The sequence below is a fragment of the Paroedura picta genome, chromosome 4, assembly GCF_049243985.1.
Source record: "Paroedura picta isolate Pp20150507F chromosome 4, Ppicta_v3.0, whole genome shotgun sequence".
Lineage (NCBI taxonomy): Eukaryota > Metazoa > Chordata > Lepidosauria > Squamata > Gekkonidae > Paroedura > Paroedura picta.
The window spans coordinates 3,054,383-3,072,742 of NC_135372.1; the positions used below are offsets into that span (position 1 = coordinate 3,054,383).

At 49.6% G+C, this 18,360-nt stretch overlaps 1 protein-coding gene across 8 annotated transcripts in view; it reads right to left on the minus strand.

Moving 5' to 3' along the window:
• DOT1L (DOT1 like histone lysine methyltransferase) overlaps nt 1-18,360 on the minus strand; it is a 119,118-nt gene that overhangs the window by 40,673 nt on the left and 60,085 nt on the right. For 6 of the 8 annotated variants that reach the window (XM_077331546.1, XM_077331545.1, XM_077331548.1 and 3 more), the window contains exons 10-20: nt 15,889-15,957; nt 14,230-14,336; nt 11,842-11,883; nt 10,865-10,948; nt 9,336-9,573; nt 7,626-7,742; nt 5,713-5,826; nt 4,855-4,946; nt 3,820-3,921; nt 2,469-2,606; nt 2,061-2,186 (exon numbers count right to left, since the gene is read on the minus strand). In XM_077331546.1, the coding sequence (XP_077187661.1) occupies nt 2,061-2,186; nt 2,469-2,606; nt 3,820-3,921; nt 4,855-4,946; nt 5,713-5,826; nt 7,626-7,742; nt 9,336-9,573; nt 10,865-10,948; nt 11,842-11,883; nt 14,230-14,336; nt 15,889-15,957 (1,229 nt within the window). The remainder of the gene's footprint in view (nt 1-2,060; nt 2,187-2,468; nt 2,607-3,819; nt 3,922-4,854; nt 4,947-5,712; nt 5,827-7,625; nt 7,743-9,335; nt 9,574-10,864; nt 10,949-11,841; nt 11,884-14,229; nt 14,337-15,888; nt 15,958-18,360) is intronic. The other 2 variants (XM_077331550.1, XM_077331549.1) reach the window with 1 other exon arrangement.

Below are 18,360 nucleotides of genomic sequence, written 5' to 3' on the forward strand. Positions count from 1 at the left end.
AACACCCTCCACGACTCGGGAGTGCTCTCTCATTACAGAATTCCCTCCTTCCCTCTGGCGATTTGCCTTATTTAACGCTGCTAAAATTGGATTATTAAGCCAGACCTCTGGATAATTCCCATCACCTTTTCTTCCTCTCCCCCCGCCCCCGCATTTCTCTGCTGAGGTCAAACCTAAGAACATGGGAGGGATCTTTGTTCGGCAACCAACAAACCGATTCTTGCAAGGGGCTGTTTTTATTAACTCTGTGCTGTTAGCTGCCTCTGGAACACTGTGGCTGGGAGGAGGCACGCAGCGTTCTCAATAAACTGGAAGCTAAATCTTCAGCATCGTTGTGGGTGGCCATGCGAGATGGGAGCTTGCACTGCTTTCCCGACCCCCTATTCCCTGCACAGACTCTGAGAAGGAGAAACAGGACTAGGCGGCAGAAGCGCTGCCTGAGCCGAGAGAAGCAGCACAGCGTCTCTGCGACGGCCCTACTGGAGCTCCCCAGAATGCAGTGAAGGATGGGGTAGGCCTTGTCTCAATAGGCAGTTTGTCTCCAAGCGGGGCCTGAAAACCACCGGTAGGCTCCCCCCAAATATAAATTCTTTATGGAAAGGCAGAGAAAGAGGGAGCTGGCAGGAAGAGTTCTGCAAAGGCAGAGAAAGCCCCAACCCCCTTCAGATGAGCACCACCTTCGGCTCCCGCCTCCCTGAGAAAAACATGAGAGCTGCTGCCAAGTTTGCGATCTCAGCCCTTGGGGAGCATGATGAGGGCTGCTCGGTCTGAACTCTGCTTTCCTGCCAAGAGGGCCACACCGGCAGCTTAGCGGGAAGGTTCTCTGTGAGCAGAAGTCAGGGCATCTGCAGGACTGGGAAGGAGGTCTTAGCCTCTCTCTTGCACCCCCCCCCCCACACACACCCTTTCCCTCCTCTTCCTTTGCACCTTGCCAATGGCCTACCGGAACCTGGACAGTGTTGCCATAGGAGACCTGCTCCCTAGAGAAAGGGACCATCTGGTACAACAGGACTCTACTCTTTACATTAACTTTTCCTGGGGGAGGCAGGAGCGTTGCTATTTCCCCCTGGCCTTGTCACAAACCACAAAGCAGCACGCATGAGTGCACACGCACAAAGAGGGCTGGGAAGGTAGAGGGCTGGGAAGGTAGACAGATCATCAGGCACAATGCCCCCTGTTTTAGGGGGTCTGCTGGAGGGCCAAAAACCTGGAGTACCCAAAACGTTACCTATGAAACATCACAACCCCCCCCCCCCACAATGTAATAAGGACTACAAATACGTGAGAGGGTCAGTGTGTACTGCTGGAAGGACTGGGAAACTTCCAAAACAACCACAAGCAGAATCCTGATTGCCAGAAGACTGACATGCAGCTTGGAACAAGGAAGAGTGACAGAGCTGGAAGGGACCTTATAATTAATTAATTAATTGATTGATTAATTCCCTGCCAGTCTGAAAACTGGCTCATGGTGGGTAACAACAATAATCCAACAATAAAACTGCATTAAAACCCCAATATTACCACCCCAAACAGATGGCACACCTTCATATGAGGAAAGACCTTACAATGACAGCATAGGGATAGACCAACCTGCATCAAGATCTCCGATGCCAATATCAATGGGGACCCAGACCACCTGCTCTAGCACTGGCCCCGGCCATATAGCTGGCAGAAGAGCTCCGTTTTGCAGGTCCTACGGAAAGCATGTGATCCAACACCTGGGGGGCTCAATGCAGGAAACCCAAAAGGACAGCTCTCCCCTCCAATGCCTGCTTCAAGGCCTCTAAGGAGGAAAGGGCCCAAATGTAGTGACTCCACTGCCTGGTGGAGAACCTGGGGTGGGCAAGGACAGAATGTTTTGAGCCTACCAACTCTCATCCCCACCTCCCAGCTGCCAGGTCAAATGACGTCATGGCTACACAAGGTCTTTCCTCCCATGACACAAACCAACCAGGCAGCACAGATGACCTTCTGAAATTCAAGCCCTGCAACCAAACAGAACCTGTGTGTGTGTGTGATTCTCTAGTTGTTATGCTTGCCAGCTCACTTTGACACTCTACCTGCAATTCCAAGCAATGTTTCTGTTTCTCAGAAATCTGGTTCTTCAGTGCCTGCTTTTCTTTCAGCAGATTCTCCAGTGACAGTGTTGACCAATCCAGCTTCAGTTCTTCGCACCTGGCCTTCAGCTGCAAGGAGCATAGAGAGACGAGGTCAGCCAAGCACTACAGTTTGGTCAGCTGGAAACCAGAACCATTTGCTATTGTGGCAACCAGGTAACTCAAAACCTATTCCTCCCTTGTCCTTTCTGGGGAACAGAACACACTTAAGCCCTTGGTTTAAGAAGCGTTTTGAAGAGATTCCAAGCCCCAACAGGGTGCCTTCACAAGCCAGTCTCATCCCTGTTGGGTGAGCCAACCCTTTCACCAGCTGCCATGCTTGCCAAAGAGACACAGTTTGGTAGTACCCACCAGCTGTAGGCTCTGGTTCCTGAGTTCACCGTTATCTTTCTCCAGCTGCTTGGTCTGCTCCTTAAGCTGTTGGTTGTGAGCAGAGATCTCTTTCTGAGCTTGAATAAGGTCGTTGTAGGTCAAAGCCTTAACTCCCAGCTGCAGGGGACAGAATACAGGGGACAGGTGAGATGTGGTTATCGATCCCACAATCAGATCCCACAATCAAAAGGGTCATCCGCTGGGCGACAAATACTTTGTCCCTTCTCCTTCAAGGTAGTCCACAACAAAAAGGAGAAAATATCCAGACCTGTCAAGAACCCACCCCCAGAAAAGGGTCAAAATAAGGAAAGCTAAGGACAGTAAGGACCTTATTCAATTCTATGGATTAGAAGAATACTTTGGAGAAAGGCTGGCTCCTCTAGGACACTCCCTGGACACTGGACCAGGGCCTGCTTTAGAAACAGAAGAGGCCTCCAAGAATTGTATCGGGCCTTCTGGTCCATAGAATCAGTTAAGGTCCTAAGTGTCCTACCTGCGCATTTGCGCCTCCCTCCCCCTGGTTCCAGTCTGTGGCCCAGGGGTTGGCAACCCCTGGTATAGTTAACATAGCTGTTCCTGTATTTAATGTATGCTGCTTTATTTATTTGGACACTTGGACTTTAACGAGTCTATATTTTAAACCTGGGGTTTTTAATGTTAATAAATATTAACATTTAATTTTAAAACAGTTTACCCTACAGAGGCTTGAGCACATTTTCCTTCAAATCAGTGCCTTCCTCTGAACTCACCAGGCACATCTAGGGGCCTGGCCTACTGAGGAGATCCTCTGCAAGCTTGGATTCTAAACCAACTCCTCAGAATCCCAAGCCCTGCACAGGTGAGAAGAGCTACCTCCTATTGGCCCAGCTGCCAGAACTGGTAGATCACCACAAGCTGTTATCAGCTGGAACAGAAAGCATTTGCCCTCCTCCTCATGGCACAAGGAGAACCAAGGGGCTCATAGGGTTGCCCATAAACTTGCGTGCATCCCACAGAGAGCCAAAGCAGACTAGATGGGGCTGTGATTCAGTGGCAGAGCTTACGCTTGGCGCGCAGAAGGTCCCAAGTTCAATCCCCAGCTTCTCCAGCTAAAAAGAATCTTTTAGTCAGCGATGTGAAAGGCCTCTTCCAGAAATTCTGGAGAGCTGCCGCCCATTTGAGTAGACAATACTGACCACGATGGACCAGGGGCCTGATTCAGGGAAAGGCAGCTTCATGACCAATCATCCAACGCTGTGCAGCCCATCTTTGTGATGTTCAAGAGCATTTCCCAGTCATCTGCACGCCCTGCACCCTCCAGCCCAGCCTGCTCTCCCCCCTGGCCTGGTACCTCATCCAGCTTCTGCTGAAACAGCCGCTTGATCTCTTCTTTCTGAGCTTGGCAATGAGTAAACAACTGCTGTGCTTTCCCCAGCAAATGTGTGTTCTTTTCCTGAAAGAGGAAACAGCCAAAATGTCACCCCTTACCACACCCAGGTCTTTTTACTGCAGGAACTTCCTGAATCAAACACGCATTCCCCCTTTTCTTCAAATGTAGCCAGCCCATAAGAAATAAATGGCTGCAGCTGCTGCTGATGCCACTATCAGGAATTTATGACAAGCGGAAAGGAACATACATCCATATCACAGAGATGGGATAGGGAGGAAGGGAGTAGGGGAACTCTCCCTATAGGGACGCAGGGGCTTTTGAAGCAGTCAGTGTTTTCCTAATGAAAGAGAAATCACCCCCCTTCCCAATTCTGTTTGTTCACATTCAGCTGAACAAGTTGGGCCACCTTCACCCATACAGCATCATCGGGTGACAGAACCTGTGAGGCATGCCTTGAGGGAAGGGAAGGACTGCCAGGCAGACGCTGGGAGAACCCCTCCCCAGTCCGTAAGGCTGGATCGAATGAGCAGGAGGAAGCTGCTGGATCCTGGGGCGACAGGCTTGAATTCCCTACTGGAACACCGCAAAACGGCACTGCGGAGAGATATTTCCCAGCCCGGCACTGTCTTCTTCCTGGTGTGCTAGCTCTCTTCCTACAGGGGGCTGTTTTTTGTTTGTTTGTTTGTTTATCTTTTAATGGAAATAAGTACTTGAAGTTTACGTTCGAACACTTGCTGCTCTCTCCAACAATGTAGGCTGCTCCAGCTCTATCTAAATGCTGGCCAACATGATGCAGAAAACTTCTGAGATATACTTTCCTTTGGGGGCCAGGACCCTTAAATCATACAGAGGATTAAATGACATCCTCCCCTCCACACGCACACACACACACACACACACACACACACAACTTTACCCTATACAAGGTGTTTTTAAATGCCCTTGAAATGCACTTAACTTCAAAACAGCCAGGAGGCTCCTGGGAAAGCCACTCACCTTTTCCTGTTCCAACAGCTGCTGAAGGTTCTCTTTGTACTGAGGAGTCTTCATGTATGCCATGAACTGCATGTATTGGATCTTGAAGGAGTCTGCAAGACACAGCAAAAGGAAGAGGACAGGAGAAAGAAGGATGAAACCGCCCTGAGCATCTTCTGCACAACATCCAACCCTGCTACTATTTCCATGGAGTGCAAGAGGGAAGGAGGAAGGAAGGAGATGGCTCTTTCAAGCCTCGGAAAGTCTGCGCCCGATGTCTGTGGGGCCCTGCGTGGACAACAGGCCAAATGATGGATGGTGCTGCAGGATGCAGCAGAATCCCTTTTGCATCAGTGAGAAACCTGGTGTGACCTGATCTGTTCAGGTCGAGGCCCTTCCCAACAAGGCCGCAGGGTCACTAGTTTCAGGAGGGGCTCAAGTAAACTGAGTCTCACCCCCAGGTTCAAAAGGTTAAAAGGAGTTCAGGGGAAAGAGTCTTCACCCATGGGCCTCAAGATCTGACTTTGCACAGTCAGGGGCCTCACTACAGTTTCCAGGTCCCCCTGGCCACCCGCAGGGGATGGGATGGGTTGAGTTCCCAGATCCAGGTGAGAAACTCCGGGAGATTTGGGGAGACAGCATAGGTAGGAGAGGGATCTCAAGGGAGGTTACAATGCCATAAGCTCCTCCCTCCAAACTATTTCTTTTCTCCAAAGGAAACTGATTTCTGCAGTCTGGAGATGAGCTGCAATTCCACGGGATCCCCCAGTGCCCCCTGGAGACTGGCATCCCCACCACCCACAAGGGCCCCTGGGAGCCAACTGTTCCCCGCTGCCCACCTCTCCATTTGTTTGCCAGCAGGAGGCAAAAAGCTCTTACCTAGCAGCTTCTGTAGTGCAGGTGGGGTGGGAGTCACCAACAGCTGGTTTGATGAATGCCGCTGCACTTTCGGAGGTAGTTGGTAAAACGGACTGTGAGGTGACCTGTATGCATCTGGAAAAGAAGAGGACGCAGGCCATGACTCCCAAGGGTTAAAACCAGCGAGACTCTGCCACGGAGGAAGCAGCGCATGCCAAGCCACTCTGCTCTCACACAATATCGCCAGAGCATTGTTTGGCTGCAATGCGAGCTGCCTCAGAAACTGATGTGTCCCCATGCACTATGCATGCAGCCTCAAGGGGAACACTCCGGTGAGGATCACCTGGCCACATCAGCATCTGGGCTCCCTAGAAGATCTCCCAGAATCCTTTGCAACACACAAGGACCTCCATGGAAGACATGCAGGGTGTTTTTCAGCAGATGAATGGACACTACAGGGGTTCAGTGAAAAGGAGGGCAGCTACCAAAGAGGAAAAATCTTTTCTACAGGTTACACGTTTTTCTGCAGGTTACAAAGAATCCTTTCAGGAGAAGCTGAGCTTTGGTCTTTCGGAACGAGGCTTAGAACAGAATTGCTGCAGAGGGCCTCCAAGGAATAAACACGACCTTCATTGCTCGGTTTATTGTAGCTGGACTGCTAGGCAGGGTTCTACTAAGCCCTGAGAAACCACTGGAGGGGCAACCAGAGAGAGATGCCGCAGATTGTGCCACTGCTCCAGCAACTAAACTCAAGTAGAAATGGCCCCTATGGAAGAAAGGAGTTCACCTAAGCCAGCCACAGGTGTGTGGGGAGGGGCAAAGGCATTGGCCAAGGTGTGCACGTGCTGTGAGGCTCAGCACTTCTCAGGACAGCTCTGTGCTGAAAAGAAATAAAGATAGTGCCATAAATTGTCATTCTTGCTCCTCTGGTGTTCTAAAACCACCACAAAACAGTAGTAGATGCTTGCATGGAAGCTTCTGGGAGGCGTCACACCACATGGCCCGGGTTTTATGACTGTGGTCTCCCATCAGTAGTCCATCAGGGGCTATTAACCACAATGGACAGATGGGGTGCTCTGTCTGGGGCAGCGATGGTCTGTATTTTTGGCGCCTGGATGGCAACAGTGGGAGGGCTTCTGGGAATCTGGCCCCGCAGGTGGACCTCCTGATGGCACCTGGGTCTTGGCTACTGTGTGACATAAACAGTTGGACCAGATGGGCCACTGGCCTGATCCAACATGGCTTCTCTTATATTCTTAGGCTGCATCCCTCTTTCGGGAGTCAACTTGAGGTAGCGACTAAGAGCAGCAAGCTTGAATCAGGAGAACCAGGTGGGAGTTAGTTCCTCACTCCTCCACTCCTCCTGCCCCCCTACAGTTCTCAGTCAAAACTTGCTCCTGAAGTTCCAAACAGTCAGCCTGATCCTAAACAGTCATGCCATTGACTCAGAAAAGGGCAACGGGTAAGGCATGTTTGACACTCGTCTCCAGGCATACAGAAAAGTCTGCTCCAAGCAGAATAAGTGCAGCGCTTGTTCCATGATATGGATTTTGCCCCTTCAAATGGTAACTCCAGTAGACTTGGAGGACCCCCACCCTTGTTTTAAAACCATAAATGGTGCTATTTGAGTTTGAAAACCTCCAGCCTAGTGGATTCATAGGAAAGCAATCGCAACCCGGTTTATACAAGGGCTCAAACTGTAAGCCAGGGATACATTTCTGAACAGGAAGGTAGGACAGAACCAACAACGACAAAGTTTCGCAAATGATCGATGGATGATGGCTCGCCCCTGCCGCTTCCCTTGCTCCGTACCAGTGACCCTGTTGCTGGCTTCCGAAGGCATCCGTCCGTTCGCCTAAATGACGGGGATGAGTAGCCCCTCCTCCTCCTCCCCCTGCCCACATCACCTTCCCAGGATGCAGGAAGACATTTACCGATCTGAGCCGGATCCCTGTTCCTGCTCTGAATCTCCTCCCTTGGCTGGGGGTGGCCTGTTGAGAGCTGGGACAGGACCTCTTCTGTGGTGGCCCCCTGGCTCTCGAATGAGCTCCCTGGAAGAGGGACGACAGAACACCTACCTCCCATTTCAACGTCTCAAAAGGAAGCGTAAGGCACACCTCGTCAAATAACCGCAGCAGGGCGATCGGTTATGGTAGGCTTTCCCACCAAAAAAGGCTTTTAAAGTTTGATAGTTTTAAGGCTTTACTGTAAATAAGTCTAGCACGGTGGCTGGGCTCAGAAACAGGATGAAAATCTCGAATCATTCATAAACTTAATAGGCCCCTTTAAACCAGACCCACACCCATCTGCAATGTGGAGGAAGCGCATCAGTCCAACCTGGACGGGGTGCAGCTAGCAGCGGCTTGCTCCACCAAGAACCTGGGCTTGATCCTGGATGCTTCCCTCTCAATGGAGGCCCGGGTCACAAAAGTAGCCCAGCTGGCATTCCACCACCTCCGCTAAGCCAAACTACTAGCACCTAGCCACAGTGATCCACGCGACAGTCACTTCTAGACTGGACTTGTGCAACTCGCTCTGCATAAGCCTGCCATTAACTTTGATCTGGAAACTACTGCTGGTCCAGAATACAGCAGCCAGGGTCTTCACAGCAATACCATGGAGGACCCACATTCGGCCTGTTCTCCATCAACTACATTGGTTGCCAGTTGAATTCTGGATCAGGTTTAAGGTTCTGGTAGTTACCTTCAAGACCATGTGCGGTCAGGGCCCAGCGTACCTGAGGGACCGCCTCCCTGCCTATGCCCCTCAAAGAGCTCTACGCTCCACCACCTCCGCCCCAAGGAAGTCTGCTTGACCTCAAACAGGGACAGAGCCTTCTCTGTTCTAGCCCCCACCTGGTGGAACAAGCTCCCAGAAGAGATCAGGGCCCTGATGGAACTAAAACTGTTCCACCAGGCCTGCAAAAGGGAGCTCCTCTACCAGATATTTGGTTGAGGTCAAACAGAACTAAACAACATCTACTGGGCTCCCAAATCTCACTCCCTTGTGCCCGTACGACTGAACAAACCAACCATGGGTTTGTTAGATTGTTTATCCAGTTAGAATGTTATTTCCTGTTTATTATTATTATTATTACTGTTGCCTTCCATTCAATTATGTATTGTTCTTCTTTTCGTTCCATGTGACCTGTCCCTGAGCCTTAGGGGAGGGCGGTATATAAACGTAATAAATTGTTACAACACTAACCTATGTTACAGAATTGTTTTTTTAAGGACCAAAGGTAAGTTGTACAAGTATTTTACACACCAGTGACTGCCTATAAGCGGCCCTGAATGTATTTGGAAGGAAACAAGGCTGTTGATGACCATGTCTGGTCACATGCAGGGAACCTAAAGAACAGGATCAACCATTCAGCTTTAGAGGAAGGGAATGCCAATTGGCTTCCAAGTCAGCCAGCACTCAAGCAACTTAAACAGAGGACAAGAAAAATTCAGCTGCCGTGTTTTCCAATTGGCTTGTATACTTTGGCCACCGAAGCAGCCATTCATGCCGGAAGCAGTCAGCGCTGTGCACAAACGGCTGTTTCGGTGGCCGAAGCACACAAGATTATTTTCCAACCCCCGCCCCCCACCCCCCCCACACACACAGACACACGAAACCCCTCCTTTGGCCCCAGGGCTCACCTTGAGGAGAGGATGAGCACGTTTGTGATACAGTTTGAGCGTGGAGAAGCTCCAGTGCGGTTTGGTTCTTCTTGGTCTTGCGTTCCGGATTCATAACGTTCATTTTCTTAGGGCGCCCGCGCTTCCGGCCAGCCATTTTCCTTCCCTTTTTGCTCAGCTTCTTCTTGCGCGCTTTGGACGGAGATGGCTTTTTGACGGCGTTGGCCCCAGGAGTCTTCTCTTCTTCTGCACCATCGTCCTTTTAGAGGGGAAACGGTTGAGAGGAAAGAAAACGGTGCCTAAGGCCCAAAAGAGCTCTGGTTGAACCATGGATAAGGGGCCTCAGGTGCAGGGGAAGACGTATCTCTGTCTGAGGACACAAAGAGCCACTGCCGGTCAGAGCAGACAACACTGGATCCATGACCTGTTTCTTCAAGAAGGGCCTGTCACATGAAATTGGCTCATACTGAGGCAGACCTCTGGTCCACCGAAGTCAGTATTGTCTACTCAGACTAGCAGCAGCTCTTTAGGGCAGGGGTAGTGAAACTGCGGCCCTCCAGATGTCCATAGACTTCAATTCATGGGACATTTGGAGGTCTGCAGTTTCACTACCTCTGCTCTAGGGACTAAAGTGGAAGTCTTTCCCATCACCTCCTAACTGATCCTTTTCAGTGGAGATAGTGGGGGTTGAACTGGGGACCTTCAGCATGCCGATGCTCTACCACTGAGCCACAGCCCTTCCAAGCAGAAGTGATCAGCACCTTGAACTGTACTTAGAAAAAGTGGAAGAGGCCACAAACATGGAATCCTACCAATTCAGACAACACCAAAATACTGGAACGACAAATACTAGAACGACGCATCAATTCCCCAGAGGTGGCCTTTCCTTCTGATTTGTCTTACAGTATTTCTGTGCCATCCGGCATCCTTTGCGGCATGCAAGATGGCATACATAGGATTCCATGGAAGCTTCCAATTCAGGCCCTAACCAGCCGCAGACCTATCTAGCTTCAGCAAAGATCACGTACCTTGTGCCCCATTGTAAGAATTCTGAACTTAACCTTTAGGGGGAGAGTTTCCGTGATCTCAGTGAAGGCAACACTCTGAACAAGAACGTACAGCTGCTGTGCTGATGAAAGGCAGGCAGACCAATAGTTTGAATTTTTACATCCTGCTTTTATGGTTTTACAATCGCCTGCCCTTCCTCTCCCCAGCACAAGCACCTTTTGAGGCAGGTGAGCCTGAGAGAGTTCTAGGAGAGCTGGGATAGGCCCAGGGTCACCTAACAGGCTTCACATGGAAGAGCAGGGAATCAGAATCCGGTTCTCCAGATTAGAGTCTGCTGCTTTTAACCTCTACACCACACTGTATCTACTGTGATTTCACACCATTTCAAGATATTTTGCTGAATGCTGGCTAGTGTTGGGAGGGGAGATGAGGACGCCACCACCCCGAACTCCAAATGGATAGGAAAATGAAGCAGTGGCTCATGGACGGGGGGGCACCTGACTCATGGAGGGAGGGGCACCTGACTTCAGGCAGAATCAAACCTTGTTTTCTTGGACTTTCGTTGGAGTTGTTGTGTTGCTCTTGCTCTCCCTCTGCTGCCGGCGCCTAGCTGCCTCTTGTTCCTCCTGCACAGGATAAGGGAGGCGGACTAGTCACACATACACACAAACCAAAAGGTAGTTTTCCATATGAACTAAAAGCAAGTTAGCTTCTTCCACCACTTGCAAAAGGGGGAACACGACAATTAAAAAATCCTCAAAAAGCAATCAAGTTCCACCCCCATCAAAATTCTACCGTTGGTCTAAGCAGCAGCATCTGTTTCCAAAAAGAAATTCTTCAGAGTTCATCCTGCCATCCTGGGCAGCAGGACAACCACCTCGATGCGTACACTGTCAGGAATTAGAGACCAATGAGGTTGATTCCCTGTGTAATCCCTCAGCCTTTCCTCAGAGGGTTTGGTCCCCTGGCCCCAGAACATCCTTATCTCTCTCCTCTGTACCCTCCCAATTTTATCCACATCCTTTTTGAAGAGAGGCCTCCAGAACTGCACACAGGACTCCAGGTGTGCTCTGACACCTTGTGATTTCGATGTGATACCGCTGTTGATACAGCCCAAGACTGCATTCTCCTTCTTTACAGCCACTGAGTCCATTTAGCACCTTTGAGACCAATGGGATTTTTGGGGGATGAGCATCGAAGAGCAAAGCTCTCTTAGTCAAGTCTGGCCAACATATCTGACAAACCGAACTTTGACTGAAAACTCATCCCCTGAAACTCTTATGGTGCTGACTGCACTCGAACCCAGCTCATCGGCTGTTGCCCCACAGAGCTACAGTTGACAACGAATTCTGCTAACAACTTAGCCCTGCGGAACCACTCAACTGTTTCACGGCTCCACACGTCATGTTGATTTAATTTGTATGACTGCACCTATCAAGATATAAGCCTGAAGCTGCAGTATTTAACGGTTCAGCAAATACATATGTGTTTTTCCTTTTCCAAACAAAAGGCTACTTACCCTGAGTTTTGGGTTTTTGAGACTAGAGAAGTAGTTTTCAAGCTGGAAAAAAAAAGAAAAACCCATTGGAGTCATTAGGACAAAACAAAGATTTCCAAGTGGGCATACAGAATGCCCAACATTTCGTCTTTTAGAGCCCCCCCCCCTTGGCCTTTGAACCAAAGGTGTGCTGAGAACAGAGTCCGCACTAGTGCTTGTCTTATCCATTTCAACACAGCCTGTTCTGATTGCAAAAGCACCATGTACCTCTGGCTTAATGGAAGATTCATTCAGAAGATTGTCTGCTTCCAGGGAGACATACAAAATAGGGGGGGGGGGGGAGAGCACATTAACATGGCAACCACTCTCCTCCACAGTATACTGGGGTACTTTCTTATTCAGGAGCTGAATATTAATCTGAAGGCAGAGATAAGCACATCTCAAGAGGATTTAATTCAACCTTGCTTTATAACTGCCACACAAATCAAAATCTCCTTGTTCCTACTTTTGGGTGTTGGGGGTAGAGGTACAGAGGGAAGTTTGGTAGCAGCTTTAAGACCAGAGCAGAAATTCAGTCTCTAGGAGTGAAGGGTGGCAGTGTGGGGTCTGCGTGCATAGGGGAGGGAGGGGGAGAAGGTGCCCATGTATCCACCCCCGTTTCTGAAATGAGCAGAGCACAGCCAATGAGAACCAAGTCTCCTCCAAGCAGCACAGCCTCGACCTCCCTATTGGCTTAGTTGACCTCAACTTGTTCTTTCTTAGTTGCACCCATGCATTTACAAACATGTGGATTATGCAAACATGCCCCCTGCAGGGCCCTTCGCTCTGCAGGTGCAAACCTACTGGTGGTTCTGGGCCCTCGGGATGTTCGCCTGGCCTCGCCCCGGGCCAGGGTTTTTTCGGCCCTGGCCCCAACCTGGTGGAATGAGCTCCTGGAAGAGCAAAGGGCCCTGTCGGAGTTAACAGCCTTCTGCAGGGCCTGCAAGACGGAGCTCTTCCGCCAGGCATATGGTTGAGGCCAGGGCAGGCGGCCCCGACATTAGATCTGGGTTCTCTGGATTCATCTGAGTGATCTGATTGCCTCACTCCCATATTAAGCAACCTGATGTCTCTCAGCTAACATGGGGCGGTTGGGGGGGGGGGGGGTTAGTTAGTGCTCGCCTGTTGACTAACATTGATTGTGTGGATTGGTTTTAATGATTTTAACTATGGGTTTTATTGTAATTTTTATCTTGTAAACCGCTGTGAGCCTAAGGGAACGGTGGTATAAAAGTTTCATCATCATCATCATCATCTCCTCCAAGAATTAAGCCCCACAAGGAGGAGCCGGTAGTCTTTACAGCAGCAGCACACCTCCCCCCCCCCAAATAAAATATTATTTTTCCTCTAAATGATCATTCTTCAGAGACCACTTTGTGTATAGCTGAATTTTTAATGGCTGCATTTCGAGTCAGATCTAAGATGCTTTAAAGTAATTTTATATTCACTTTATTTGGCTGTGTTAGCTTCCCACGTGTTGTATGCCAATAAAGCTATTATTATCATATAGCTTTTTTCTTACCATGGCTCTGGATTTTTAAAAAAATGTTAAAACACATGCACAGGGAACTGGTCCTCATGATTAATGATGCTGCTGTCTGATGCTTTTCAATGGTCTAGTTTTAACTGCAGATTTCACTTGCAAGGGACTTCGGACATCACTAGACACAGGATACATATATACGTGGTTCAAACACACTTCATCTACCTCTATATATCTCCCATTTCTTTAAGAACAAGTCCCCCCTCGTGCTTCACACATATACAAACTCTCCCAGGCCCAACCACAATGGCATAAGAATCCCGGATCAGACCCACGTACGTAGCCCAGCACCCTGTCTCACACAGTGACAAACCAATTCCCTTGGCGGTCTAGCAACAGGGCAGAAAGGCCTTCCCCTTATGTTGCCTCCTGGCTCTGGGATCCAGAGGTTGAGTGCCTCAGAATGCAGAGGCTCCCTTGGTCACCATGGATAGCAGCCACCAATAGATGGCAGCCACATGAACCTGCCTAATCCTTTCTGAAAGTTATTGGCCGGCATTCCAAATGTAGGGAACGGGGGGGGGGGGGGGGGGCTGAAATCATCATGGCTTGCCAAGCAAGCTCATGGAAGTGGCAAGATTTGAATGCTACAATTTGATTTGACTGATGCATGCTCCTAGCTCAGGTTTCCAGTTATCTGCCAGGCATCAGGTCCATAGGAGAAAAGCTGATGCCAAGGACATGCATGATGCAGGAAAAACCAGCGCCAGGTTTGCAAGGCGCTCCACTGCCGATAACAACCAAGAAATGCAAGAGGCCTGTTTTGCTTCACGGTGCATCCCAGGGCTGAGCGTTCAGGCAGCCGACACCCACCATGGTATACTCACTATGGTTCTATCGATAGTATGCAGGTAGTAAGAAACGGGTTTCCCGGTCCATGAAACAGACCCTTTCAGTGGCGATAACTCCACAACTCTCATTATAGTGCCGATATCTAGTTAAGGAACACACACACACAGGAGATGAATACACATCCAACATCAGCAACGTTCATTTTTAGGGTGCTGTGTTTGTACAGTAAATAGGGGGCATGGCTGGGAGGGGAGGGGGGAATTCAGATTTCCTGTCTTTCTGTTTCATAACCGAAGAAGAAAACCAACCAAATGGCGTTCTGGATGGAATAAAAAGTTTGCAATGCTTTCACGTTCTGCTGATTTATTATTCAAAGGTTCTTTATTATTCAAAGGTTCTTGTAGCTGGAATGGGGTCAAGCCCATGGTATCTAGATAGTTAGGCTGTTTTCGAGGACTAAACCTTTCCTCAGTAGCTTCGCCTAAGTAACGTAAAATAATCAATATAATCAGCAATCCCATGGCTCCATTTTTACAACTGATATTATACTAATACAAACATACACTGATTCCCACCTCTCTTCCTTGCTCCTTTCTGTTTCACGGCGGGAACAAAGAGGAATGTGCCAGAGCAGAGCCAAGGGCCGGTCCCTGAACTGCAGCTCAGTTCAGGGTTTCCCAGGCTGAGCTGAAACTGAAGTGTCAGCTGGCCAGGCAAAGGAAGGGTGGATGCTCCCCGTTCATCCAATGGCTTCTCTGCCTAAAGAGGACCCTGAAGCCCATGGCTGCTTGCTTGCTGGGCCAGGCCCCAGCCTCTTGCTGGGCCAGGCCACAGTCTCTAGCCTCCCTGGGGTTCAAGATACAGGAGCCCCAAGTGGAGCCAGCACACAGAATCCCACTGCAGGACTGCTGAGTGCTACTAAAGCCCCTGCCCCCACCAGGGAGGGATCCAGCAATCTGCAAGTGGAATCCTAATCACAGATCTCCCCTCCTTCCCCCTTTCCCAAAAATTGTTTCCAGCCCTGGGCAAGTTGATACCCAGGGCTGTGAGACACGTGGAATATAATGGCTGTAAGGTACGAAAGGGGTGCAGTGGGCGGAAGAGAGGAGAGGCAAAACTGCCCATCCTGTTTCTTCTCTTCCATCTGCGGAGCCCTCCTACTGAAGGAGGGAGAAGGAAATGATTTACCCCCCTTCTCCTGCCTGACCACACCTCAGCGATTTGCATGGTTATTACTCCATGCAGCTCTCCGGAAACTGGGAATCAATTCCTCCAGAGTAGGAAGTGGCTTTTGAGGAAACACAAAACCAGGACCCTTCCCAATCTTGTTGACAGCTAATTATTGGATCCAGCCCAACAATTTCCCTTCACCTCCCCCCCCCTCCACACACAAAGGGAAACTCACTGTACAATACAAATATAGAAACGAGTCCCTGGGTTGGCCCACCTTTCTCCAGTCCAATAGCGCACCTTCCTCAAGTTTCAGGAACGTGGACAAAGCCCTTGCTTGTGGCTCCCACCGAGAAACAGCTGCTGCTGAAGCAGCAATTCAGCTGCAACCCACCCACCCACCCACCCAGCCCCTTGAGATGCCGGCTTCAGGACAGGTTGGTCATGAGCCTGGCTCTCCACGACTCGTGGAGTGCATATCCCATAAAAGTCAAAATAAACCCCACTGCGAGTTAAAGTCTTACCGCTCAAGTTTCGACTGTTTATTCTAAAGTTTAGCGGTGCAAAAGGTTTTGACGATACAATTTGGCCACCTGTTAAGAGGAAGAGAGAGGAGAATGTGAGTCACCGAATCACCCTCGAGAGTGGAGAAGACAAGCAGAATTGGGTTAACCCTATTACTAAGGCCAGCAGAAAACAAAAAGGGACCAAGACCAACTCCTGAATGCCTTTTTCAGTAGACAGAAATCATCCATGCAACCTACTGCTAGGCCAATAATGGCCACTGAAGCAAGGAGGACTAGCCCGGATTCAAATGCGATGTCAGCAGTCAAGAAGAGGGTGCTGACTCAAACTGGGCTCCAGGCTCTACCCAGGCGACGTCACAGCGCGCCAGAGAGACACAGCTCCAGGCAGGCATTGGGACGGCTGCCAGGGCTGCCCTGTGGCTGCTCCAGGTTATCCCGAAGTTGTCAGATCCTGGAAACTAAGTAAGGTTGGCCCCAGTTAGTACTCAGATGGGAGACTGCCAAGGAAGTACAAAGTTGCCATGTGGAGGCAAGCACCCTCTGAGCATCCCTTGCCTTGGAAACCCAACAGGGAATTTGGCTGTGGCTTGATGGCTCTTTCCACCCCTCAGAATGACACGTGCAAGGGTTCACTTGTGTTTCATTTACGTCAAAGCCACACTTAACATCAGGTCTCCGATACCCTGTGAACGCATATCTGGACCCGATGAGAGACGAGTCAGAAACGGCACGCACAAACACTTGCGGAGGACTTCAAGGGTCTCTCAACACAATGTAATATGATGTGCCTGAGGTGTAAAACACAGAGATGATGAAAGACGAGCATCTCTCTTCCGCTACTGCTAAGGAAGGTCTGGAGGTCTCCATCACTCAACGCCCAAAGAGCTTCTTGCTCCTCTGGCCTGGCAAACCCGTCCAAGATAGTTTCTTGGCACAGTTCAAGGCTCTGAGGCCAACCACATACAGGTTTTGAATGGCCGAGGCATCCCAGAGACTGTTTCAAACAGAAACGGGTGGAGCTGGCTGGGTTCCGCAGGGCGTGCAAAACGGAAGGCCTTGGGTTGAGGGTTGGGCTGCAAACCGGGGAAAGATGATAGAGTCCTTCCCCAACTTTGTGTAATCAGTACACAAACCACCCTGGGGCCATCATCGCCCCCCTGGACTAACATCACCCAGTGATATGAGCCAACTCACACCTGGGAACAGAAATGTTGAGATGTTTAAGGGTTTTTATCAGAGATGGGAATGCTTGCCACCGTCCAGAATGTTCTGCGAAGTAGATGTTCTGCGAATGTTCTGTCCATGATGGAAATTGTGCCAGCAGCATGGGTTATGTAGTCCTGCATTTAATTACTATTTATATTTACTATTATGTTTTATTGTGAACCACCCCAAGTCGGCTGGTCCGGGAGGGGCGGTATACAAGTCCAATTATTATAATAAATAAAAAATAAAGATGCCAAGAAAATTAACTTCCTGGGACACAAAAGCATCAGTGGTCTTCCACCCCCAGTCTGCTCAAATCATACAAACACGCCAGGAGCTGAACTCACCTGGGGGCGGGGGGGGGGTAGTCAATGGTGAGAAAAACTTCAATGGGATGAGAAGTTAGAAGAGACCTCTGAGAAGGCCTTTTTTCCTGTTGCCTCCACCCCACCCTTCCCCAACTATGGAACTCTTTGCGCACCCAGACTGGCACCTCTTTGCACCCCTGAATTGGCACGACCCCCAAAGGCCTGCTGCTCTCATGCTCTCTTCAGGAAATGTATTTTCACAAGCTGGTTTTTAGATCACCTCTGCTTACCTTTTCTGCATTTTATTATTCAATAAGACAGTTTGTATTCAGACTTTTGTCTTTTGAGTGTGTCTGCTGTTGCAACAGAAACATGGGGTACAAGTCACCTTGTTTGAGAGAATTCTGCTCTCGGTTTCTTACAGTTCAGATAACCTCTGTTGGGTTCTACGTCACAGGATTTCTAGATCACTGATGCCCTATCTGTCATCCTTTCAGAGGAAATCAGACTCTTGTTTCAGAGGTTCTCTGGGGCAAGGGATCACTCGACTGACCCAGACAATACAAATCAGAGATGTGCTCTTACGGGGCCACTGAGCCGTGCCATGTTCCTCATGTTTTCACATGTTCTTAACATGTGCGCACACACTTCCCTGTTTTAGTTCAAAACTGCAGATGGTTTTGTGCTGACATGGGACATAGGCCCAGGGAAACTGGAACCAAATAAAGTAAGTTCTGGAACCAGAAAAGCTTATTTGACTGCTTTGGGGGGCGGGAAGGTGGAGACAATTTTGCATTTCACGCGGTAGCCCTACATTCCCACTCATGTAGTGCCACAAAATTACTAGCCAAATACTTGTTTGTTCTCAATAACCAGCAGAGGTGAACGCAGCAAGAGAAACACACAAGTTTTCTGCCGTCTCCTGAGCCACCCTTCTCCCCAAGTCCCCAACGTA